General features: G+C 64.5%; 2 protein-coding genes across 4 annotated transcripts in view; one reads left to right on the forward strand and one right to left on the reverse strand.

Annotated features, from left to right (window-relative positions):
* MTG2 (mitochondrial ribosome associated GTPase 2) overlaps positions 1-25,296 on the forward strand; it is a 243,062-nt gene that overhangs the window by 184,199 nt on the left and 33,567 nt on the right. The window lies entirely within an intron of this gene.
* On the reverse strand, positions 685-15,689 carry RBBP8NL (RBBP8 N-terminal like). The gene is made up of 14 exons (XM_058686138.1): positions 15,512-15,689; positions 10,254-10,399; positions 9,406-9,448; positions 8,770-8,865; positions 8,374-8,486; positions 7,669-7,741; positions 7,144-7,274; positions 6,915-6,997; positions 6,531-6,697; positions 5,459-6,143; positions 5,082-5,208; positions 4,542-4,612; positions 3,669-3,798; positions 685-2,036 (listed from the first exon to the last, which is right to left on the reverse strand). Exons 2-14 carry the CDS (start codon positions 10,312-10,314, stop codon positions 1,906-1,908), a joined length of 1,911 nt encoding a protein of 636 aa, XP_058542121.1. The 5' UTR covers positions 10,315-10,399; positions 15,512-15,689; the 3' UTR covers positions 685-1,905.

Genomic DNA, 25,296 nt, shown 5'->3' on the forward strand with positions numbered 1-25,296 from the left:
CCATGTCCCCTCCCACTGATTTTCATTTGCCATCACAGGTAGGCTCTCGCAGCGTCCGGCCTGTCCTCTTTCCTCTTCCCGATGCCCTACCAAGTTGGCCTTCAAGGCCTCTCCTGTGCTTGGGAGGGAGCGGACAGTTTCCCGTCAGGCAGAAAGTGGGGCTTGACCAAATGTGTAATGAGGACCGAACGCGGGCCGCCAGGCACTCACGGGCAGCAGAACTGCCCTGTGAAGGTCCCTCTTGGGGAGTCCCTGTGCCCATGGGTGGTGCCCACTGCCGCTGCTACCTGCCGGTGCACGGGGAGTGGGCAGCATGGCGACTGGGGCAGCCAAGAGCCTGAGCTCCGGATTCGGCCTCCTCTGCCACCTGCCAGCTGGGCCACCTTGGGTCAGCTGCTTACCCTCCCCGACCTTCAGCCCCTCTGTCTGTGAAGTGGGGGCACTGTGTGTGACTGGCGGGGCTCCTGGAAGGAGTGAGACCAGAGCTGTGAAGTGCTGTGCCTAGACACAGAGTGGACCCTCAGTCCTGCCCAGTGGTACTAGAGGGGGGGCCCTGGCAGGTGGGCAGCTGACAAACGGGTAGCTAACAGTTGAGCTGATGTCAGACGAGGAAGTTGAGAAGGGGGTGATGGGGGAACGGAGTGATGGAGGACTGTTATCTTTTGCTCCCCAGCCCCATCCATGCTTGTCTGCACACAGCTTTTATTTGATGGCAGATCAGAGCAACTTTTAACAATAGGAGTTTTCACACACACGCACGCACACACACACACACAGACGTGCACCTCCCGCCCCAGCTTCCCTCTTAGGCATTTAGTCCCTCTGATCTCTGGGGCCAGCAGGTGGGCAGGCCAGTGAGTGAGGGGGAGTGGTGCTCCCGTTGTCAGACCTGCACCCTCAATTTGTCGCAGGCCTTACCCGGCCCAGCCATTGCCCTGTATCTTGCCTTTGCCCAGCATGAGCAGTTCTCAAACTTCTCAGACTTCGAGTGCAGGCCTGCTCCCAAGACCCCAGTTGAGTGGGTCTGGAATGGGGCCTGGGAGCCTGTTTAAGCTCCTCCCCCAGAGGGTACTGAGACACACCCTCCTAAAGTGACAATGGCTGAAGGAGCAGGGTACCCCTGAGGGCTAAGGGTGCAATCCTGGCCCAGCCGCCCTGGGGTCCTGCAGGTGTGGTCTGGGGACACAGGAGTAGTCGCTCAGTGAGGAGGGTACTCTGTGTGGGGGCTGGGGCACATTTTCCGTTCTGTTCCCTGCAGCCCTCCCCAGAGTTTGCCCTGGTCCCTGTACCCTCTGCAAACGGGGCTGGTTTTGTTCCCAGGCCTGGATGCATTCAAGAGCCCAGGTAGTTGGAGACCCAGCCGACCCCCTGACTCTGCCAGCGGCACATGCCATCCCTTACACCTTTGTTCTTGGATACCCTCTCCAGTGGGGCGCCCACTGGCCTCCCAACACCCTGACTGCCGGCACGCTTGCAGGCTTCCACGAGGGGGCGCCCGAGACCACCACTCGCACTCCGCCCAGTCAGGGAGGGGGTGGCCAGGCGCGCAGGGCCCTGGGGGTCAGGGATGCCAGTGGAGTCTGAGACCGTCAGAAGTGGGGGCACTGCCCAGGAAGGGTTGCCTACGTGCAGCAGGGGTGGGGACTGCGCTGGGCTGGAGTCTGAGTCACCCCTGCCTCCCCTGCCTCTGAGAACCCTACTGCCCCCCAAAGGAGCAGATGCTGGGGTGAGGGTCGAGCGCCAGGACTAGCTGGTCATTTCTGAGATGGGTGGAGATGGAGGGGTCCAAGTGGCCAGCCAAAGACCCCCTCTTGGCCTTTCCGGCCCCTGTAGAGATGGTCCAGGTCCTGGTCCCCTCCTGCCCTGTGCTGGGCTGTCAGTTGGGTGTGGTGCCCCCAGGAGCAGCTAAGTCTCCTCCCAGCTGCCGTTGCTTGGTGGGGGGCTGCCGTCCTCAGGGTCCCTTGGGCTCCCGGACCCCTCATGTGCTGTCAGGGGCTCCCCCGGATTCCTTCTCCCTGGGGGTGGCTTCTTGGAGGCTGTGGAGAGTAGACCGAGGTTAGGTGGCAGGCAGCAGTCTGTGTCCCCCTCACAGTGATGCTGGGTTCTTGCCCAGGGCCCTGTGGGCAGCGTTTGGGCAAGGGGAGCTGATGCGTTCCTGGAGGCACCAGACACCGGCGCGGGGCTGGTCTGATTGGAGGGTGGGCTCTCCCCCCAGGCGTGTGACTCAAGACCATTTGGCCCCAGTGCCTCGATGCCTTGCTGAAGGCCCAGGACCTTCTAGATAAATCCCGCTTCTCAGGAAATGCTCTCAGAATCCCCGAGACACTGGTGGGGTGCCTCCATGGGCCTAGGGCGCAGTTGGTCTGTCCTCGGGACCCTCGCAGGTAGGTCCTGCCAAGATGCTGGGCCCTAACGGAACGAGGGCCCTGGGTTGGATAGGCCACGTTGGAATCCTGGCCCCACGTACCAGCCCTGTGGCCTTGGGCAGATTAACTCTTGGGGGTCTTGGTTTTCCCACCTGTGCAACAGTGATGCCCCGTCACTGGGCAGGGTGGTGAGGCCCACAGGCAGTTGATTCCATCTGCCACCTTGAACCTCCGCGTGGGCACAGGACCCAAGGGCGCTGCCCCTGGAGCCAAGCGGTGCCTGCCACAAGCTGGGCGACGCCGCCGTTCTCGCTGACGGGCAGTGTGTGCGTTGCAGGGTTTGGGTGGGTGTCGGCTTGGGAGCCCCTGGGTTCGCCCAGGGAGGAGACCGGGGATGGGACTTGGCTCAGAGCAGAGGGCGCGGTGGATACCCAAGAACCCCTGTGGACTGTGGCCACCAGGACAGTCTCCGAATATGCCGAGCACGAAGTGCCTTGAAATATGACAGGTGTGCTGGCCTCCTCCATGGCTCGCCCGAGCAAACACAGGACACTGTCACTTTCCAGGCAACAATGGCACATTGTGGCGGCCACAGCCCAGCCTGCCTACTGCCGGTCTGCTTGCACAAACACCAGGGCGGCCTGTGTTATTAGTTCAGGCTTTCACAGGTTTTCAGCCCAGCTGCCTTTGTGACCCGACCAGGAAGTGAAAGGTCATTCTGATACCCTCCGGCCGGCTCGGGCCGCTCTCCTGGGAGGGGCCCACAGCACCGCCCCCGGCAAACATTCCAGCAGCCCCCACCGCCTCAGTGGGAACAGACACACTCCAGACCCAGAGGCCTGCACCCTCTGTGATGCCCCTCTCTGAAGGTGGACAGGAGGGTCTCGGAGACCCCCGCCATGAGGGGCCAGGAGAGGAGCAGGACTTCCGGGCCACTGGGCTTGGGGGCTGCTGTGGCCCAGGAAGCCCCTTCGCCCTGATGCCAAAGACGGTGATAACAACTGTCCTCAGCCTTATCCCACGGAAGTCTCACACTCACTCTGCTACTGCCACCCCCCCCCCCCAACTGCCGGTTCTGGGAGGAAACTGAGGTTCGGGGTGACGGGACTGGCTCAGGCTGGACAGTGAAGCCGAGAAGAGCCAGGATCCACACTGTCCTGACCTGGGTCCCTGCTCAAAGGGGCCTGTGCCAGGGGGAGGTGCAAGGGCTGGTTTCTGTTCCGAGTGGCCACAAAGGTGGGGTGGGGGCGCTGTGCTTCGGCTGCCCCCCACCCCGTCCCGATGGCCGGGTCCCCGCGGTACCTCTGCACCAGGGGCCCGCGGCTCGCTTCCTCTTCCGCTGCAGGCTCTGCCCTCGCTCCTTGGTGCAGAAGCACCTGGGCCCCTCCCGCGGTGTGCTGGGCTTGGCCCCCACCTCGCAGCTCTGGCCCACCTAGGGGTGTGGGGGTGTGGTGGTCAGGACGAGGGCCCTCCCCCGAGCCTGGGCTCACCTAGGGGCCTGGGGGTGTGGTCAGGACGAGGGCCCTCCCCCGAGCCTGGGCGCACCTGAGGGCTGTGGGGTGTGGTCAGGACGAGGGCTCTCCCCCGAGCCTGGGCTCACCTAGGGGCCTGGGGGTGTGGTCAGGACGAGGGCCCTCCCCCGAGCCTGGGCTCACCTAGGGGCCTGGGGGTGTGGTCAGGACGAGGGCCCTCCCCCGAGCCTGGGCGCACCTGAGGGCTGTGGGGTGTGGTCAGGACGAGGGCCCTCCCCCGAGCCTGGGCGCACCTGAGGGCTGTGGGGGTGTGGTCAGGACGAGGTCAGGACGAAGGCACTCCCCCGAGCCTGGGTGCACCTGAGGGCCTGGGGGTGTGGTCAGGACGAGGGCCCTCCCCCGAGCCTGGGCTCACCTAGGGGCCTGGGGGTGTGGTCAGGACGAGGGCCCTCCCCCGAGCCTGGGCGCACCTGAGGGCTGTAGGGGTGTGGTCAGGACGAGGTCAGGACGAAGGCACTCCCCCGAGCCTGGGTGCACCTGAGGGCCTGGGGGTGTGGTCAGGACGAGGACCCTCCCCCGAGCCTGGGCGCACCTGAGGGCTGTGGGGGTGTGGTCAGGACGAGGGCCCACCCCCGAGCCTGGGGCAGCCCAGGCGGCTCAGCGGCCCCGCCCCACGGAGCGTGCGGCTGGGGATCCACCTCACCTCATCGTCCGAGGTGTCTGACTCGTCCAGGTCGTCCGACTCCAGCCACTGCACTTGGGCCTTGCTGAGCTCTGCAGGACGCAGGGTGTGGGTCAGGCCGGGGTGGGGGGCCCTGGAGTCTAGCGGATGCACAGGCCTTTCTAGCAGGCCAGACTAAGAGTGGCAACTGCAGACGACCCTGAGGCACCGAGGGGCCGAGTAACCTCCCCAGTGTCTCCGGGACCCTCTGCTGCGGCCCCACCTGCTGGGCTATCCCAGGCTTGGTAGCTGTGTGACGGGGAGCTCAGTACATGCCCTGAAGCCCTAATTGCTAGGATGGTCTTCCCTTCACTGCCTATGGTCAGAGATGTGCCTGCCCTGGGCCCCCAACTCTTTTCTGGGACTGCAACTGGGGTGCCAAGCCCTAGACCCAGGGTTTGGCAGAGCAGGTCCAGGGGGCTGAGCTGGGCCCTAGGATGGGCTTCCTCGGCGGCCACTGACCACGGCCCCTCCCGTCCCACTACCGCACCAGGTGCTCCTGACCCCAGGCACTCATCCTACCTGGGTGGCCATCAGCATCGGGCCGGTGTGGGTGGGGGGGAGGTTTTGGTCTCCCCCTAGCTTCATCTCCCGTCCCGCTTGGAGAGGGCACGTTGGGGTGGGGCCCTGGAAGAGCTTGGGAGGGATCCTGGGGGCGAAGCGAGGAAGCAGCTGAATTCATCTGAGCCCTGCCGCCAGCCCAGCCTCGGGCACAGCCTAGCAGGCTCTGGCTGACTGCAGCTGGAGGGTAGCATCGCCTCTAGCGTGAATCAGGCAGCCAGGCTGTGTCACTGGGGACCGACCTGACGGAAAGAGGGGGGAGCACGGCCTGGGCCTGGCTGGATGCCGGGCCTGGGTTGGAGGCGCGTGGAGGCCGAGAACAGGGGTGGGCCCCTTACCGCAGGACTTGGGGGTCCTTCTGCCTCTGGAGCTCTGGCTCCCTTGGTGCCATTGCTGAGTCCCCAGGGTACAGGCTGGGCAGGCGGCTCTGCTCCGTGGGGCAGCTCTGGGCTGGGAGTGTGGGCAGCTGGGGGGCTGAGTGACCCCGGCTGGTCAGGAGGCTTGGGGGCATCCCGGCCCCGGCCGCGCTCCGAGAGGTCCAGGGGCTTGTCTGGGACATAGTCCTGTGTGGCTGTGGCTTCCTTTCCCCTGGGGCTACCTGGGCCGGTGGGCTGTGTGTGTCCCCCTCCGGACAGGGCTGCCTCACCCTGGGGGCCTTCTGAGTCAGAGCTGACTGGTGGGGAGGGTGGGGTGCCCCCCGGCGGAGGCGGGCCCCTCAGCCTGGCACTGCCCATCCGCCCCTGTGCCCGCAGCTGCTGTCCCTCCAGCCGAGGGTGTCGCATGTCCACTGGGCCCCCCGGGAGGCCCAGTGGGCCCATGGGCTCCTCCCAGGCCTCTGCCTCTCCAGCCTTCAGGCCCTGGGGCCGGGGGCCGCTGGGGGCTGAGGCGGGGACTTGGGGGCCGCCGTGGGGGCTCTGAAGGTGCAGGGCCAGGTGGCGGTTCAGGAGGCAGAGGCGGTCAGCCCGGAGGGAGCGCTTCAGGGACTCATAGGTCATGACCGGGTGCCGGGCGGCCCGCAGAAAGCTGCAGGGAGAGGAGAAGCCCTGGGTTAGCCCCCATTTCACAGCCCAGCTGCCCCAGCTCGCAAGGCAGGCCCGCGCGCACGGTCGTGGAGGGGCCAGAAGTGACCTGGGGCCCAGGGCGCTGAGGAAGGAGCTGCACACGGAGATCTTTCTCTCTTCTGGGCCTTAGCTGCCTGCTCCGGCCCCAGCCCCTGTGTCCCGACCACACGATGCTCTCAGACACTGAGGATGGTCGGTCTTAGACCACTTCCGAGAGGGTTCCCGGGGCTCAGTCCCCATCTGCTACCCCCACACCTCCCTCCCCTTGTCCTGGCCTCCTCCTGAAAAGTGGGACCAGATTTGGAGACCGGGCGCTCTGCTGGGGTGGCGGTGGCAGGCAGGGCCTCACCTGTCCAGGGGGAGGCTGTGCTCATTGGGTGGGCTGGGGGGGCTGCTCCCGGTGAGCGGCAGTGCGGGTGTCCCGTTGGTGGAGCCCCGGTCAGCAGAGCATGCCTGGGACCCAGGCCGCACCACGGCAATGGTCCCGTGCAGCTGGTTGGAGATCCGCTGGGGGCTCTGCGCCGGGTGGACGCGTCAGCCTGGGCGGGGGCGGCTGCCGGCCTCTGCCCTTGTTCTCTGTGACTTTGGGCAAGTTAGCCGCCCACTCTGAGCCTCGCCTCCACCCAGCAGTCCCTGGCTGGCCCACCTGCCACGTGGGGCTGGGCACCGTGCCCGGCACAGAGCCTGGGGCTGCCTGGAAGAGGGGAGCAGGCTTGGGGGCCTTCGTGCTCACCGTGTCTGGGGCCCACGTCTCGGGCAGGCTGGCGCTTGGGGAGATTCTGGCTACTGGAGGTGTCCTGTACCCCGTGGACTTTTCTGTGGGAGGAGAAGCAGTGGGCAGGGCCGGTTAGGAGGCACTCAGAGGGGTGGGCAGCTCCGTCCTCCAGCCAGAGGGCTCCTCAGTGGTGCCCAACTTTCTGGCCTCTTGTCCCTCACGGCACCTCCCCTCTGGGGACTCCCACCTGGATGGTCGTCCTCGGCCTCCTCATGGCCTCCTGATGTCTTCTCGATGGCGGCCTTCCGAGCGCCCGGGGAGGGGAGTAGTAGGGGTGAGGGGGGGTCTGAGGCACCCTCCCTGTACTGGGGCTTGAGCCTGACTCCGGAGGGGAGACAAAGACAGGGAGGGTGAGCAAGGGCGGTGCCAGGACCAGGAAGGCCAGGGCGCACCCTCCTGGGGGACAAGCCACCCCTGCGGGGACACTCAGGTGACCAGGAAAGCACTCGCTCTTGACATTGCCTGAGACTCCGCCATCCATGGCTCCACAGGGCTAAGACCTTGATGGCTGCCGCGGGTGTTGGGGACCCAGCTCAGTTTCTAGGGTGTCCCCCAGGCCCCCACTTGTTGGACTATGAGAGGTTAGAAGTCTGTGCCGTGGGGATGGCCTGTGGGGACCCCCCGGGGTCCTGTGCCCTCCTCTCTGCACCAGTGGCGGGGGCCTCCCGTGGAGGGGGTTTGGGGAGTGTGGGTGCTCACCTCCCCCACTCACCGTGGGCCCCGAAGCCGCTTTATCTCCTCCTTCAACGTCTCGTTTTCCCCCTGCAGGCGGTTCAACTCGTTGGCTGCAAAATGCGCTGATCAGTGAAGAACTGGGGGAGGAGAGGCAGGGCAGGGACAGGGTCCCCACAACACCAGGGAAGTCCCCCGCCTTGGCCTGTCTGCCAGCTGTGACTCCAGCACTCGGCCCGGGGTCTGGCAGCCCACAGGTGCCCCGTAAGTGCTTGCTGTGAGAGTGCGTGGTTGGACGCTACTGAGTAAACAGCACCAGGCTGTGGAGGCCGTCAAAAGTGGTGGGGACCCCGCCCCCCGCCCCCCCCCCCCCCCCCCGCAACGAAGCTTGTCCCTGGGGCGCCCCCTGGGGGACAGGCGGCTTGTCCTCCTCATTGGCAGGGGGGGCTCCGGACTCTGTGGGACTGTCCTCATCACAGGAAGGAGGGGTTGCGTCCCGAGGTCGGGGGCACCCCCAGCCCAGGTGACTGACCAGTGAGGGACATGCCGGGGCCCGCTGGGCCTTTTTTGTATCACTGTCTGTTTCCCCGAGACCCCCATGTCAGGCCGAGCAGGTCCTGGGGGTCCCTGGACCCCCTGGGGGGGGGGCGACAGAGAGGTGCAGGGTAACGGGCCAGGGCTCACTGAGGAGGACGGGGATGCGGTGGGGCAGAGCAAGGTGCAGGGTGACAGGGGCGGGGCTCACTGAGGAGGACGGCGTGCTGCAGGTTCTGGAGGAGCGAGTTCTCGAACTCCTGCTGCTTCTTCCTGGCCAGCTCCTGGGTGACCATGCAGCGGTCGCACAGGCCAGCTCGCAGCCTGCGGTGTGGGGCGGGGGCAAGAGGCCACTCTCAGGACGGAGACCGGGGCCCCCAGAGGGGGCTGGGACCCTCGTTGCCCTGCTCCGGGGACGCGGCCCTGCCTTCCGCTGACCGCGGAAGCCCCGGCACGTGGGCTAAGCCTTCCCTGTTCTGCGAGCGTGAGAAGGAGCCGCGGAAGGGCCTTTTACTCAGGGCTCGGCGGCACCGCCTGGCCCAGTCCCCCAGCGCGCGAGGCCTCCCGGCGGTCCGCTTGCCCTCCCGCCCCACCCCTGTCCACTCACCTGTTCTCCAGCACCCGCACGTTCTCCTTCAGCGCCTTCTGCTGCTCCCTGAGCTGATGGTTCTTGGCGCAGAGCTCTTCCACCCTCTGGGCGTCCCTGTGGGGGGCGAGCCGAGGCGCGGGTTCTGCTCTGCCCCGGAGGCCCCTCCTGCCGGGGTGAGTCCCGGGCTGGGTCCTGCGGGGTGCACCTACTGGGAACGCTGGTAGAGCCGGCCTTACGAGGGCGGTGCCGGCCCAGCGGCCCAAACGCGAGCGTTCGTGGCCACCTTGGCGACCGGCCGCGTCCACGCGCTGCTGGCAGTGGCACAGAAGTGCGGCCGTCTGTGAAGTGGCGATGTGAAAAGCTGCCCCGCCGGCCCTGGGGGTCTCACTGTTGGTGCCCTGGGTGCCCCGAGCGGATACGGCTTGCCCCCCCCACCGGAGGGCCCCTGTTCGCTCGGCGGGGCTTGGAGGTTCCAGTCCTGGCTGCAGCGGCTACTCGAGGCACGGCTTCGGACCGGTGACTCAGTCCCGCCCCCAGCCCCGAGCCTCAGTTTCCCCTTCTGCATCACTGGATGGGGGCAGCGTTAGCGCCCTGGACTGTGGTCATTGTGTTTCCCACTGGGTTCCCACTGGGCCAGGGTCTGTCCTGACTCACCGGCATCTCTCGGAGTTCAGCTCCAGGAGTTTATTCTGCAGACCTAGGGGAGCCAGGAAAGGGGTGGGGGTCACCTTCTGTCCCTGGCTGTCAGGCAGGGCCCTCTGTGGACCCCCGCCGCCTGCCTGGACCCCCTCACTGATTCCCCAAGGCCATCCCACCGGGCCGAGTCCTTGAGGGGTGTTTTCTGGGGGCACAGCCAGTGTGGAAATAAAACCCGCTCTCTGGGGAAGCCCTTGCCACTGGGCTGGAGTCTGACTTGGGCCCACGCAGTCCCCACCTCTCCAGGTCACCGGGGAAGAGATCCGGGCCCCTCGGGCCCTCAGGGTGGTGCGTGAGGGCTGTGGGCCGGCCGAGAGTGAGGGGAGTACGCTGGCCCCAGCCCCGTGATGGGGGGTGGAGTGGACAGGCCTGTGGGCTGGGGCAGATCTTGGCCTCGGGGGTCCTGTCGGGGAGCAGGATTTCAGCTCTAAACCCTGGAATGCTCTGGATGGGCCTCCATCCATCCCTGGAGGTGGGCAACCACACGGCTGTGGGCTGCCAGCACCCCTGCCCCGCCCTGGGTGAGGGGCTCATCTCAACCCAAGCGTCTGGCTTTCTGTTGGAGGCCTGGCTTTTTATTTCTGCTCTGCTGTCGGCTGACCCTTTTGGAGAACACCTTCCAGGGCCACACTCAGGGATGCTGATCTGAGGCTGGGCGCCTGCCTCCTCTGGGCTCTGGGTCAGGACTCCCCGTCTGGGCCTGGAAGGCAGGGCCCCCAGGTCTGGCTAGATTTGGAGGTTCGTGGAGGAGCATCCTGACCTGGCCCAGGTGAGGGCTGTGGACACCCGCCCCCCGTGGCACTCACCCCGGACCTCGTTCTCATGGACGTCCTTCAGCCTGTTCAGTGACTCCATGAAGCTCTCCATGGCTCCCGAGGGCTCTGGCCCAGGCCCCTCTGTGCTCAGGGTACAGGGATGGCCCCCTGGCCTCTACCGCCCCTCTGTCCCCAGCCTGTAGAGGAAGGCGTGGGGAGAGGTCACTCTGGCCGGGGCAGGGTCTGTGTATGCAGGCGCAGATCCGCAGAAACACACACACCAGCCTCGTCTGCCCAGGGAAACGGGCCCCGTACTGAGAGGCCACAGGGTCCTGAGGAGGGGGCAGGAGTCCCACTGACTGCTGGCCCCACCCCCTCCTCCCCACAGGTCCTCAGAGGTACTTGGTTGGGCCGTGCACACCTTGAGGGTCCACTGCCTGAGGTCAGAATTGAGGGGCCCCGGGGGCTGGGGCCTGGATGCCCTTGCCCTCCCTCCCTTCCAGGCCTTTCTGGGCCCCGGGCAGCCTGGAGAGGTCTCTGGCGGGCGGGCAGCCGGGAGGAGTGGGCTCACAGGGCCGTGGGTCCCCATGCCACGCCCCACCTCCCCTCGCCTGCCGCTGCCCTTGCGGCCACAGATTGGTCCCAGGCCTGGGAGGCTGGGCCACAGGTCAGGAGGCTGGGCCAGGCCTGGTCTGCAGTGGCTCCCGGCACCCATTACATGCTCTGTTAACCCGTGAGCTGGTTGCAACATGCAGAGCCCTTCTGGGAAGGTCTCTCTTCCAGGTGCTTCTCTGAGGGGAGAGGGCACTGCCAGTTGCTGGAGCGAGTGCGGGCCTCCGACCCAGACCTCTGCTCTGGACTGCCACGCGTTCAGGCTGCACTCCGGCATGGGCCAGGCAGGGCGCCGTGCACGCCCTGTGTGTGTGTGTGGTGTGCACACTGCACGTGTGGTATGTGTGTACGTGTATGTGCGTGTACTGTGCACGAGTACTGCGCGTGTGGTATGTGCCTGTATGTGTGTGTGCCATGCTGTGTGTGCGTGTGCCATGCTATGTGTGCGTGTATTGAGGGGTGCTGAGGCCCCAGCGCCCCTTCTCCCTGAGTTTGCCCCGAGTAACTGTGGACGGTCATCTGGACTCTGGCCTGTGTTTACCCAGGCTGCTGCCAGCCCCGCGGGATGGACGAGGCCCCGCCGGACGGACTCTTCCAAAGGAACAGACTCTTCCCAGGTGCACCTGGGGCTGGACCCCACCCTCTTCCTCTGGATCTCACCTCCAGGCCAGGGGAGGTGGCCTCTTCTGGGCTTCAGCCCAAGGAGCCCTGGGGTCCGTTGGACCCTGCAAGCAGGTGGCTGAGCTCCTGGTGCTCCTGGCCCCTCTCCTGCTGGCATCCCACAGCCGCCTGTCAGCCTCCTACATCCGCCCAGACCCCACCTTCCCTCTCCTGCTATGCCCACGGGGGCCCAAGTCACCCCCCTTCCCATGAGGACACACTCTCTGCACAGCACTGGGCCCTTCGAGGCCCTCGAAGCCTCCGCTCAAAGCTGCCCGTGGCCCCGTCACACCAGGCTGTGCCCGAGTCCTTGCCCTGGCAGCCCAAGGGAGCGCTGTCTCATCCCGTTTGGGCTGACGATATGCACACGAGTGTTTGCAGCAACACCCACCGAACAGCCCCCCGCTGGGAACGCCCACGCGCCACTGCCAGTGTCCCTGCTGGGAGGGGTGGCGGCTGCCCCCAGGGGCCGTCATGCTGTGCCACCGCAGGATGGGAGCTGGACCGGAAAGCCGGCCCGGCTGGCAATTCTTGCTCACAGAGCACGGAAGGGGCACAATGCTCTGAGCGCTTGGAGTTGGGGGTGGAACCCAGGAGTGTCCTTGACTGTGACCCCAAGAGAACCCAGGGGTCGGGGCAGCCGGAGGCTTCTGAAGCTGCCTGAGGGAGACTGGACCGTGGAGTGTGGCTCTCAGCAGCCTCTTTGGACCTGAGGTCAAGCATCAAAGCACCAGGAAGCCTCGGCCGGAGGGCGCGGTGACATCCACTGGCCTGCACTGGCTGTGGGAACCCACTGAACAGGGCTGGCCGCAGGTGCTGGGATGCTGGGGCCCCTTAGCTCGTTCTGAGGGCCCGCCTGGGCTCTGGGCCACCCCCAAGTGATGGCCAGGGGCACGAGGGTGGCTGCTTGGTGGCTGTGTGTTGAGCGGGGATGACAAGAGTTTAGGAGGGGCCCCACCTCGAGGCTGGGGGCTGGAGCTCACCTGGTGAGGTTAGGAGACAAGACCCGAGATTCTAGGGGCCGGGAGAGGCCAGTACTCGAGCGAGGCATTAATGCCAGTCCCGGCCTGCTGTCCAAAGGGGGAAACCGAGGCCCAAAGAGATCACGTCATGCTCCCCAGCCACCCGGGAGGAAGTGGAGCTCGGGTTTGAACCGGCTCCGGGGTCCGTGGATGCTGTGCCCTGCCCCGCGCGCACCGCTGGCTCGTTCCCCTGTGGCCCCGCGGTGCTGGCTGGGGGGCTTTTAATCGTGCAGCAGGGCCCCCGGAGCCACACAGTGAGCAGGGCCTCTGCGGACTCAGGAGGCTGGGCGAGGAGCGCCAGGCAGGGGCTGAGTCGCGGTGCTTGAAATTCCACCCAGACCCGCCAGACAGGCCCACGCCTGGTCCACAGGGAGCCGCCGGAGGGAGCCTCTGGTGCCCATAGGCCTGGGAGCAGCCCTGCACCCTGAGCCTGAGCGGGAGGTGGGCCAGGGTCCCCACGACGACACCAGGGTGCCGACGCAGGGCCGGTGGACCCCGTTTCCCCCACCTCAGGGCCCCTCAGGCCCCACTTGACGAGAGGAGATGGTCTCTTGCACGCGGGGCAGGGCATAGCAGCGACACAGGGCAGGTTGTCCTGGTAGCTGGAAATAGAGCTGGAAGGGATGCATCATGCGGCAGCCTCCCCTCCCCTCCCCTCCCTCCCCTCCCCTCCCCTCTCATCTCCTCCCCTCTCCCGGAGAGGCCCAGAGCCATCCAGCTCATGGGTGACAGTGTTGCAGGGATTGTGTGACCTCCCCAGGGGGGCAGGTGACAGCGCATCTGGCTAAGGCAGAGTAGACAGACTCTGGGGTAGACCCTGTCCTGGCCTCCACTCTCCTGGAGGGGGGAGGGTCTAAGGAAGGGGCGGGAGGTGGAGGCAGGTGGTCCCCACCTGCCTGGAGCCAGCTCTCCCCAGCAGCTGCTCCGTGTTTTGCTGGGAGTGCCCGCAGGTGGGGGGCTGGGCCCCGGTCTCTGGGCCCGGGTGGCCTGTGCACAGGAGGGGGTGGCCTGAGTCGCTGGACGGGGTGCGATGGGGACAGAGGCCTGAGCTCTGCTCCTCGGGGCCCGTGGACACTCTGGACGCCTGTACTGGAAGGTCTCTGCTGGGGCTGAGCCCCCGGAAGGAGCAGGCTCCTTTCTATCTATCTAGGGACAGCTGTCCAGGTGACACCTTCCAGAGGACGCGTGTCCAGGCAATGCGCGTCCAGCCAAGGACCTGGCAGTGGAGTGCTCAGCTAAGTGCAGACGGAGACCCTGTGTCCACTGCCCGCTGTCCCTCCACCAGCACCTCCCTCACGTGGCCCCCAGATGGCTGATAGTGCCACGTACGGGGCGCCTCCTCTCTCAGACAAGCACGCGTCCCACTGCCACAAAGACCCTTCGCAAGAGGGCAAGATCCCCCGGCCCCAAGTTCGGGGGAGAGGACTCAGACTCCGCCAGGTGTACACCTGCATCCTTGGACAGCTGTCCAGTGGGTGGACGCTTCGGGTCCCCTGGGTCTTCGTGGCTGTGTCCGGGGGGGTGCCATCCGGCCCCCTCGCACAGAAGAGAGTGCCAAGGCCCCAGGAGAGGGCCGGCTACACACACACGGGAGCCCCATGACCTTCCGAGAAGGTGCTGGGCGTCCGGGTCTGCAGACTCAGGGCCGAGCCTCAGAGCGCATAAGAGGCTCCAGTGTCCCCATCCACCCTCTCTGGGGGGCCTCGGTGGTGACGGGCAAAGCCTCTTCTGTGGCAACTTTGGCCAAGTCGCCCGCCTGGCTGTGCCTCCGTGTCCCTGTCCCTGACACAGACGGTGGGCATGTATCTTGACCTGGGCTCCCGGAGGCACCAGGGGCCCTGCCACCTCGGGCTGTCGGGTCTCCTTGGGTGCGGTGGGAGCCCCGGGGATCGGGCGGCTGGCTGGCGGTCAGGGGCCAGCCTGGGCGCCGGGCACCTGTCGGGAGCTTCCCGTGCAACGACTCATTGGGTCTCACGCTCACCCACGGAGTAGCTGTGGCAACCCCATTTTATAGTTGAGGAAGCTGAGGCTCGGAGCGAGGTCCCCAGCTTGCAAGGGACGAAGCCAGGGCACAAACCCATGGCCTGGGTCTCCTGATAGCTCCTGGGCCAGTTTATGCCCAGAGGGGCGTCACTGCCCGGTGGTCTCTAACATCACCTGTGCCACACGTGTGTGACGCCCGCACGCACACAGGGAGGCGACGGCATCCCGACAGTATCCTAACACGCCTTCCTGCACACCCCGACACACAAACCCCACGCACGCGGTGCTGCCCTCAGTCACCCGCCCGGCCGCACACGCAGCCCTGCACAGGCCCGGGGAGAGCCGCACGCACCGATGCACGCGCACAGGTCCGTGCAGCCGCGTACCCCACGTGTGCACACACGCACGCACGCACGCACGCTCAGGGGAACAAGGCAGGTGTGCGCTTGCTTGGCGGGCTGAGGTTTTGCTTTGCGGCTCAGGTAACAGCGGGCCCTGCAACCTGACTCCGGGAGGATGGGCTGGCCCTCTGTGGCTGCGCCTTCCCGGGCTTCCTCCCCGAGGCCTGGTCAAGGGAGACTGCGCGGGACGCGCGTCCCTGTTTGTGGCTGCTTTTCGGGGGCCGCCGAGTGTCCCAGGGTACCCAGCACTGCACCGGGGGGGGGGTGGCGCTGCGTACGACCCCCGCCCCCATGGCTGCACCCCTCTGCCCCTTTGGGGGTCCAGGCGGTGGGGCAGGTCCAGGATGCGGTGCCGGCCAGCGGCCCATTCCTGGTGCCCCTGGATCCCCACCAGATGACGACTTCCCAGAGTTCTCTGCACCCCGTCCCTCTGCCCAGGAAGCCCACTGGGCCTCCTCCCCCGGCCCCCTCGGCCAGGGGCCCCAGGGCAGGTGGCTGCGCCTCTAATGCCCGTCAGGCCGACCCCCGCTCCTGCTCAGGGAGCAGGGGCTGGGCACCCCAGGGACCCCATCCCCCTCCTGTCCCTCCCCCGTTGTTGGAGCTGCGAAACCTGGGGTCCCCGGGTACTCACATGGTCCTTCGCTGCAGCGACCTCCTGCGACCTCGGGCCGAGCCCCAGCGCTCCCCACCTGAGGGAGACAGAAGTGAGCAGTGTGTGAACTTGCACGGGCAGCAAGGCACAATTTTGGCCAAACCCGCCGGACAGGTTCTGGGTTCTCTGAGCAGCAAGGAGGCCGAGACTGCCCCAAAGCTGCCAAACGGGCTCTGCCTTCGAACAGAAAGTGGCAAAACGGGTCGGGGCTGAACCACACAGACCCGGGATTGTTTCCCAGGGAGAATCCGGGGGCCTGGGCCGTGAGGGGAGGGGAGCGGAGGGGGCTGAGGTGGGTGGGGGCCAGAGGCCCGCGGTGTCCCTTTTTTGCCTCGCATCCTGGCTCCCCACGGGCTGACCTTTCCGGCCTCGGTTTCCCGTCCGTACGGCGGGGATAATGGGCACAGGCATGTTCCTCCCAGAGGTCAGGAGACGGAGATCCAGACCTGTGGTCGCAAGTGTCCCTGCTGCGTCTGGGGAGCCCCTGCGTGGTGGGCGCTCCCAGAGGGCCGGGTGTCCCAGGTCAGGGGCATCTCTGGGCCTCCGGGCAGGTGGAGGTGCTCGGTGAGGCTGGGCCCGGGCGGGGGGCTGCTGCAGTGGGGAGCTCTCCTGTGTTTGTTCTCTGTGCTGGGACGTCGTGGCCACGCTCGTGCAGAAACAGGCCGGCCTCTGCTTGCCCCATGACGCGCCCCCTGCACCCCTTGTCCTGCACCCCCTCGCTCCCCCTCCACACGTCCCCTCCATGCTCCCTTGCCCCCGCCCCCCACGCTCCCCTCCCCACACCCCTTCCGGGCGTCCTCAGGGCCCCACAGGAGCACCAGCCTCCCCCAGGGGCACTGAGTGCGCTCCAGGGAGACCTCAGGGCGAGAGGAGGAGGCCCGGGCTCCAGGCCAGGAGACCTGGTGAGGTCCCGGGAGGCACTTCCTGCTCCCTGGTGAGGCCCCGTTGGCGGCGGTGGCCGGGCCCCGGGATCTCAGAAGGGGCTGGAGGTCAGCCAGGGCGATCCCAGGCTCTGGCTGGACCCTGGAGCTCCGTGGACGTCTCTGCACAAGGCCTCCCACCGGCCCTCCTGTCGGGGCCCATGCGTCCGCGTGCTGCCAGGCGCGGATCTGTGTGTGTGTGCGTGAGGGAGGGGGCCGTGAGCGGATGTGCTTGGCCGTGGCTCCGTGAGCTGCCCCACACCTTGTGCGTGTTCACCTGCGCGTGTGCACACGTGTGGTGCGTTCTCTCGCGTGGGCGTGTGGCCGTGTGGCCGTGTGCGTGGTGGGAGTCAGACATGCGGGCTCTTGAGGCGGCTTTGCCTGTGTGTGTTGGGGTTGGGTGTCCCCGGGGCGGGGGGGGAGGGGAGGGGCCGAGTCAACCCCTCTCCCTCTGCGCTGCTGACCCTCAGACCGTCCGGGGTCAGCTTGGCCGTGCCCTGCTCCCCCTCCCCCACCTCGGCCAGGTTTGAGTCCTGACTCTGCGCCCCCCTCCCCCGCCTTCCCCCGGAGAGCTGAGCCATCTTGGGCCAGTCACCCGGCCTCTCTGAGCTGGGGCCTGCTCCGCCGGGCGGAATTTGTGACGACGGCTGGGCCAGGGTCTGCCCCAGGGGGCGCACCCCGTGCCGGCCAGCGGGTGGGCAGGGGCCCTGGCCGGACCACGTTAGTAATCAAACAATAGCTGTAAGTTTCCAGAAGGTAAACACATCCGCCCCACAACCTTGTGACCCTGTGACGCTCACACCGCCAAGTTCACGATCGCCCAACCGTGCATCGCCGGGCGTGTGGATAACCCGTCAGCGGGCTGTGCTCGCCAGTGGCCAGGAGGGACGGTCCCCTAACACCCAGGGATGTGGACGAAAGTCAGCATCTTGTGGGCGAGGGCTGCTGCAGCCCAGAGGGACGGCGTTATGCCAAGTATACCTCAATAAAGTTGTTTTGTTTTAATAGACTTTCTGTTTTTTAAGTTTTTGTTTATTTATTTTTGAGAGAGGGAGAGAGAGAGAGAATGTGAGTGCAGAGGGGCAGATACAGAGGGAGACGCAGAATCCGAAGCGGGCTCCGGGCTCCGAGCTGTCGGCACAGAGCCCGACGCAGGGCTCGATCTCGTGAACCATGAGATTGTGATCTGAGCTGAAACCAAGAGTCAGATGCTTAACCAACTGAGCCATCTAGGAGCCTGTATTTTTTTAAAAAAATTTTAAAAAATTTTTATTTATTTTTGAGACAGAGAGAGACAGAGCATGAACGGGGGAGGGGCAGAGAGAGAGGGAGACGCAGAATCCGAAGCGGGCTCCGGGCTCCGAGCTGTCGGCACAGAGCCCGACTGGGGGGCTCGGACGCACTCACCAACTGTGAGATCACGACCTGAGCCGAAATTGGATGCTTAACTGACTGAGCCTCCCGGGCACCCCTAAATTGATAGACTTTCTTTGTTAGAGGAGTTTTAGGGTTCCCAGCAAAACTGAGAGGGAGGCACAGAGATTGCCCACGGACCCCTCCCCCTGCAGACTGGACACTTGGTTGGATGCACCACGGCCCTCAGAGTCCACAGTACGTTAGGGTCGCCCTTGGTGTTGCACGTGCCGTGGATTCGGACACATATCGTTAGTGTCACACAGAGTGTTTCCACGGCCCTAAATCCCCTGTGTGCCTCCTACTCATCCCTCTCCCGGCAGACACTGACCTCTTTGCTGCCTCCAGAAGCCTGTGCCTTTTCCAGAAGCTCATCCAGGTGGAGTCAGTGTGGAGACTTTCGGATTGGCTTCCCGCACGTAGTGATGTACCTTTAGGGTTCCGCCCTGTGTTTTCACGGCTTGGTAGCTCGTTTCTCTCTCTCTCTCTCTCTTTTCAGTTTATTATTTATTTTGCGAGAGAGCTAGCCCAAGGGGAGGAGGGGCAGAGAGAGAGAGAAGGAGGGAAGAATGTCCAGCAGCCTCCTGGCCATCGGCGCAGAGCCCAGTGTGGGGTTCCACCCTGCAAACCGAGATCACGACCTGAGCTGAAACGAAGACTCGGGCACGATAGACAGAGCCGCCAGGCGCCCCGTCTTCTTGGTGCTGCCTAAATCCCGCTGCATGGACGGGCCACGGGCCGCTTACGCGTCACGCACCGAAGGGCATCTCGGACGCCCCCGGGTGTCAGCCATCACGAACACGGCCGCTGCGAGCCCCCGCGTGCGGGTTTTCTGTGGACAGAAGTCCCCCGTCCTTCAGGTAAAATGGGACCATTGCCGGACTGAGCGGCGAGGCGGGGTTTCGTTTTGTAAGAACAAAGTCGATCTGTAGGAAACTAAACAGCTCTTGACGCAAGGACGTGTGACTATCCCGCTGCCCACGTGGTCACCCAGCGGCGTCGGCCCCTGGCCCCTTCCCTGGTTGCTGGGTGGACACGGCCCCGGCCCGGCCTCGGGGCAGAACACCCGTGCTGGGCACGGGCCTCGTTGTCCCTGTTCGCCCTGCCCGAGGCCCGATTTCTTTCGGGCGTCGTCCGGTTTCGGGTGTGGCCCCTGGGCTGCGGGGAGGACACAGCCCCCGCCCCCACCTCTGGGAGGTAGGTAGCTGGACCTGACATCACCGAGGGAACCCTGTCACCCCCCTCTGCACAGTGTGTTGGCTGGCTACTGGGGGACAAGTAAGTGTCCCCTGTTTTGCACTCAGGGCCCCCTGTTCCTACCGTTTCGCCGGAGTGGTGACAACCTCTGTCCCCGAATGCCGTGACCAGAGTCCCTTCGTGCCCCCTCCCCATCTCATGGGGAGGCCGAGGCCAGGGAGCGGGGTGTACCAGCTCGTGAGGGATCCGAGCCCGCTCTGTCTGAGAGCAGCACCTGTGCCCCCAACACGATGTGGCCTCTCCGCGCGGATGGAGAGTCAGGCCGGGGGGCGGGTCCTCCCCTGGGCGGGGTCCTGCTCTGTCGTCTCTCTCTAACTCTTCCTCCCCGCTGTGTGTGCCCAAGTCTGTCCCTGGACGTTCCCGGCGTGGGGTCCGTGAGCGGCCTTGGAGGCCCGAGGGGGGAGAGTGGGGGGTTCACAAAGGGGGGGGGGCCGGTGACACAGGACTGGGACACACTGGTGAAGGTGCAGGGCCAGAGGGCGCATGTGCGTGGGGAGGCCTGGAGGGCCCATGAGGTCAAAATGGGTTGGGAGGTTAGTGGGGAGAGGGTGATGTGGCCCCTTCCCAAGACCTGGAGGCCACGGGAAGCCGTGTCTTCCCGCCTCCCTGCTCCATTGGGCTGGGTGTTGGGAGCCCTAGATCCTGAGGCCGGCTGTCTCTGATCCACCGGGAGACTCTGGCTCACGCCTCAGTTTCCCCAGCCATCTGCCCGGGAAGGGTGGATCCGTTTGGCCGACGTGAAAGTCCCAGCGGCCCGCAGACACAGGAGACCCCCGTGGAATGGCCCAGCTGGGCTGGGCGGCCCCCGGGGACATCTGGGGACCTTCCTTGCCGGTGCACCGAGCCGGAGACACTGGCAGGCCAGCCGGCAGCTTCGAGGAGCAGCCGGCAAAGGTTCTCCAGGGACAGAGGAGAGAGGACAGGGAGCAGGCCAGCCGGAGGCCACTCTCCCACCCACTCCTCCTGCTGGCGGGGGGGCCTGAGCCTCAGTTTACTCATCTGCAACCAAAGACAAAGGTGTACAGATTGAATGAGATCACACCCTGGCATTCGTTCCTTCGTTTCACTCATTCATTCATTCCATGCTTTCTGAAACCCTAGGTGCTGGGTGCCGGGGGCCGGGGGTGTGACGAACTATCTGGGTGGCACCCCACCTCGGGCGGCACGACGCCCAGGCCCCCAGCAAACGTGACTGACACCGGAGACCCTTCCTTTGCCACCCGGTAAACTGACCAGCTGGAAACCGAGGCCCGGTGACCCGCGCAGGGGTGGCAGGGGGTCAGGAACAGCTCCCAGAGCCCAGCGCAGGGCTCTTCGGGGCAGGGAGCCCTCCCCCACAGCTGAGGGGCAGGGGCTGCAGAGCCGGGACCCCGGACCCCCCGGCGCTGCTTCCTGAGGCTGCTGGGGGCACAGTGCCTGCCTAGGGGCGAGGGGCGGCGCCCCCAGGCTCTGTCCCTGGCTCTGGAGGGCTGGGAGATAAGGCTTCAAAGTCCTCTGCAAATGCAGCTTGAAAAGCCCAGCCGTCCTGCTGTTTGTGCTGCTGGATTGATAGATGGGGGTGTGGGCATTGGCCCCACATAAATGGCTCACCTATGAATGTGGCCCTGTAGAGGGGGGGCTCCGGGGACAAGGCAGTTATATCTGGGGCCTCTGTCCCCACCCTCGCTGCAGACAGGCTTCTGACGACCCGGCGGCGGGGTGCTGTGCGCCCAGCTTGGGCCAGGCTGCGGCTCGCGACGGGGGCAAGCGTGGACCTGGTCTGGGCAGCTGGGAGCGGGGGGCACCCCTCCACCCTCCTTCCACGTGGCCTCCGCGCTAGGCACCCGATTTTACACTTCTTTCTTGGTAGCACGGGAGCCACAAGACGGCCCCGTCTTGCAGATAAGGCCCAAGTCCCCTTTGCTGTCACCTCTCCGCTCCCCAGGGCGGCCTCGGCTCGCCCCGCGTGTTTCCTGCCAGGTCTTTCTCTGTGCAGCCAGCTGTCTGTGCACTTGAACATCTTGAAGGTGCACAGTTCAGTGGCCACTATGTGCCACCCTCACTACTGTTCGATTCCAGAACATTTTCGTCGCCCCCCCAGAAGGGACCCCGTGCCGGTCGGCTGTGGCTCGCCGTGTCCCCTGGCAACAGCTAAGCCGCTTTCGGTCTCCGTGGCTCGCCTGGTCCGGACACTTCCCAGAAGCGGAATCTCACAGGACGTGATCTTCCGCGTCTGGCTTTGTTCGCTGAGCACAAAGCTTTCGAGCTCCTTCCGTGTTGGAGCGAGCGTCAGTGCGTCCCTCCTTCGGGGCTGGGTAGTATTCCACCGTCGGGCTGGGCACGGCCTGTTTATCCAGCCACCCGCTGATGGACGTTTGGGCCATTTCCACCTTGTGGCGATCGTGCACGGTGCTGCCGCGAACACGCATCCAAGTTTTCGGTCGAACGCCTGCTTCCAGCTCTCCTGGACGTAGACCTCACGGCAGGAGCGACGGGAGCAGCCTTGTGCTGCCCGCCAAAGGCCTCAGGACTTTCAGAGACTCTGCAGGTTCGTGTTGTGCAGCTGATGAGAGTCCCTGACAATCTTCAGCACAACATGCCCTGCACACCCTGATGGGTTCTTGCTAAAAACAACCGTTTGTGTAACTGTTGCAGCGTTTGAAAGACAGGGCAAGGAATGATAGATGGCATATAGGGGATAGATAGGTATAGACAGGTGGGTAGACGGAGGGCTGGGTAGGTGGATTGATCTATGAGGGATGGATGCATTTGCATGGGTAGGCAGATAGGTAGGTCGACAGATAGACCCATAGACAGACAGACAGATATCGACTGATAGACACATACACAGATAGAGAGACGATAGATAGATAGACAGATGATGGACATCAATGGCTGGCAGACAGACACACGGATGGGTAGATGCCGGATGCCCAGGCCCTGCCCTGGAGACTGGGGGTCGGCAGGTCAGAGGTGAAGTCTGGTCAGTTCTGGAAGCACGACGCCCCTCGTTCCTCCTTAACGGCTCAATGGCACCCCTCAAGACGGGCATCTTCACTGGACTTAGCCGTTTGCCCCCCACAGACATTCCAGTTGCTTCCGGTTGCGGGGTTTGGCTCGGTTTTTGCCCATGACCATGGCTGATCCCTGCGGAAACATGAGAAGTGGGACTGGCGGGGGGCTCCCCGCCAGCGTGCTCCCGGGGCCGGCGGGCTGCACGCCGGCCCTGAGCTGGGCTGTGGAGGGAGGACGCGAGGTGCCGGGTTGGAGGATGGCACGGGGCAGGGGCAGGGGCAGGGGCAGGGGCAGGGGCAGGGGCCACCAGCTCAACAATCAAGGGAAACAACGTACATTGTTGGGTGTTGCTTTAATTACAATTTTTACTGAGGGGCGCCTGGGGGGCTCAGTGGCTCAAGCTTCCAACTCTTGATCTCAACTCAGGTCACGATCTCACGGTTTGTGAGTTCGAGCCCCACGTCGGGCTCTGTGCTGACAGCAGGTAGCCAGCTTGGGATTCTCTCTCCCTCTCTCTCTGCCCCTCCCCTGCTCTCACGCACACGCTCTCTCTCTCAAAATAAATAAACTTAAAAGAAATAAATAAATACAACGTTTATTGAGATAACTGTGGGGTCACCCGCAGCTGTAAGGACTGTGCGTCCTTTCCACAAAAGGTGTTGCCCCCGACCCAGTAGTTACCCCGCGTGGGCCCGTGTGTGCGTGCGTGTGTTAAATTCTACAGTATTATCTTCTCCCTGGGTGTCTGCACCCACCACCCACGTCAACAGGGAACATTCCCGACACCTTTGGTGACTTTCCTCTTGTCCCTTTATAACCCCCTCTGCCCAGCCCGCCTCCCTAAACCCGGACGGCCACGAATCTGTTCTGCGCTTCTGAAATTTGTCATTCCAACACTATCATATAATAGTGTATAACACTATTCGTATAACACCACCGAACACGCAGACACAGGCGCCGTGTAGACGTGGGTCTCTGTCCCCGTGGAACGCGGCCCTTGCTGCATCGCACGGTAGCTGTGTGTGAAGTTTGTCAAGAAAAGTGCTCATAATATTTCAATGCAGTACTTTAATTTCTTTTTTAAATTATTATTTGAGAGAAAGGGAGAGAGAGAGAGAGAGAGAGTGCATGCGAGCTGGGGAGGGGCTGAGGGAGAGACAGAATCCCAAGCAGACTCCACACTCAGTGCCGAGCCTAAAGCAGGGCTCGAACCCACCACCCTGGGATCGTGACCTCAGTCTGACGCTCAACCGACTGAGCCGGCCAGTGCCCCTGAATGCAATGTTTTAAAAGATCAAAATTAATAGAAAAAATGCACAACGAACGGGGCATCAGGTCGTAGACAGGCCTGGGGTGGGGGGAGCGGGGTGCTTGCTCTCAGGGCTGTGTAAGGGCCGTCCGATCTGCTGCAGGCCCCTGGTTGGAGCGCCGAGCACAGACCTGAGCAGCGAGGCCTCTGTTTTCTAATCTGTGGAAGGGGCTGACGGCGTGTCCACCTCTTCAGATTGCTGGGAAGACGGGGTGTCAGACACATGGCCCGGGGCCGAGCCAGGTTGGGTGGTCCCCGTCCTCCACCTGCCATCCCGGAGATACTCCCGCTCTCCCAGCCGGGCGGCTAGTGGCCTCCACACAGCCTTGGGTCCGATCTCTCCGGGCCAGGCCCGCCCTCTGAGCGGCCCTCCCCCTCATCGAGCTAAGTCCCGGGCATCGGCGAGGTCTCGCCCTGAGCACCACCTCCACGGAGCGGCCCTCCTTGACTGCGGAATGGGTCAGACCCTTTCTCGGCTTCGTGGGGCGCAGGGCTCAGTGACCGCTGCCTGTTGATTAGCAGGGTGACTTCAGGATGCCGTCCCCCAGTCCTGACACCTGGCCCAGGGTGGGAGCTGCCCAGGAGATTCCACCCGGGCCGATTTTGTACGTTATTTTTTTTTTTTTAACATTTATTTATCTTTGGGAGGGACAGAAAGAGACAGAGCACGAGCAGGGGAGGGGCAGAGAGAGAGGGAGACACAGAATCCGAAGCGGGCTCCGGGCTCCGAGTTGTCCGCACAGAGCCCGACTTGGGGCTTGAACCCATGAACCACAGGATCATGACCTGAGCTGAAGTCAAGGGCCGGACGCTTAACTGCCTGTTTGGGTCTCGGGCCCATGTTTGTGTTTGTGTTTTTGTTGCTATGTTTTAAGAGTTCTTTAGGTATTTTGGATGACAGTCCTTTATCAGATGTTTCTCTGCAAATACTGTCTCCCAGCCTGTGGCTTGTCTTCTAATTCTCCTGACAGTCTTTCCGAGAGCAGACGTCTTTAATTCTACCCCAGTCCAGCTTGCCAGCTTTCCTTCTTGGATCCTGTCTGGGTGTTGTGTCTGAAAGCTCATCGCCATCCCCAGGGTCACCGAGACTTTCTCCTGGGTTGTCATCGAGGAGATCAGGGTTCGCATTTTACTTTAAGTCTGTGACCCACTTTGAGTGAATTTTCGTGAAGGGGGTGAGGTCCGTGTCTGGATGCGTTTTTCTGCAGGTGGACGGCCGGGGGGTTCGGCCCCGGTTGTCGAAGAGACGGTCTCTGCTCCGTCGTGTCGCCTCCGCTCCTTTGTCAGACGTCCGTCGACTGGGTTTCTGGGGCCTGTTTCTGGGCTCTGTTCTGTCCCACGGTCTGTGCCTTCTTCCGCCGGGACACGGCGGCGTGATTGCTGTGGCTTCGCGGTGGGCTTGACGTCGGGTAGTCCCCCTCCGGCTCTCGCGTTGGCTCCTCTGGGTCCGTGGCCTCCCGTCCATTGTCAATATCCATAAAGTGACTTCCTGAGATTTGAGTGGGATTGCAGTGTATCTCCCACACCAACTCCAGACAGACTTCCTGGGATGGAGTGAGGGCCCTGGGAGGGACAGAGGGGCCTGGGGAGGGACAGAGGGCCCTGGGGAGGGACAGAGGGGCCTGGGGAGGGACAGAGGGGCCTGGGGAGGGACAGAGGGGTCTGGGGAGCGACAGAGGGCCCTGGGGAGGGACAGAGGGCCCTGGGGAGGGACAGAGAGCCCTGGGGAGGGACAGAGGGGCCTGGGGAGGGACAGAGGGGTCTGGGGAGCGACAGAGGGCCCTGGGGAGGGACAGAGAGCCCTGGGGAGGGACAGAGGGGCCTGGGGAGGGACAGAGGGGTCTGGGGAGCGACAGAGGGCCCTGGGGAGG

Source organism: Neofelis nebulosa, chromosome 9 (assembly GCF_028018385.1).
Source record: "Neofelis nebulosa isolate mNeoNeb1 chromosome 9, mNeoNeb1.pri, whole genome shotgun sequence".
In the NCBI taxonomy this organism is placed as follows: Eukaryota; Metazoa; Chordata; class Mammalia; order Carnivora; family Felidae; genus Neofelis; species Neofelis nebulosa.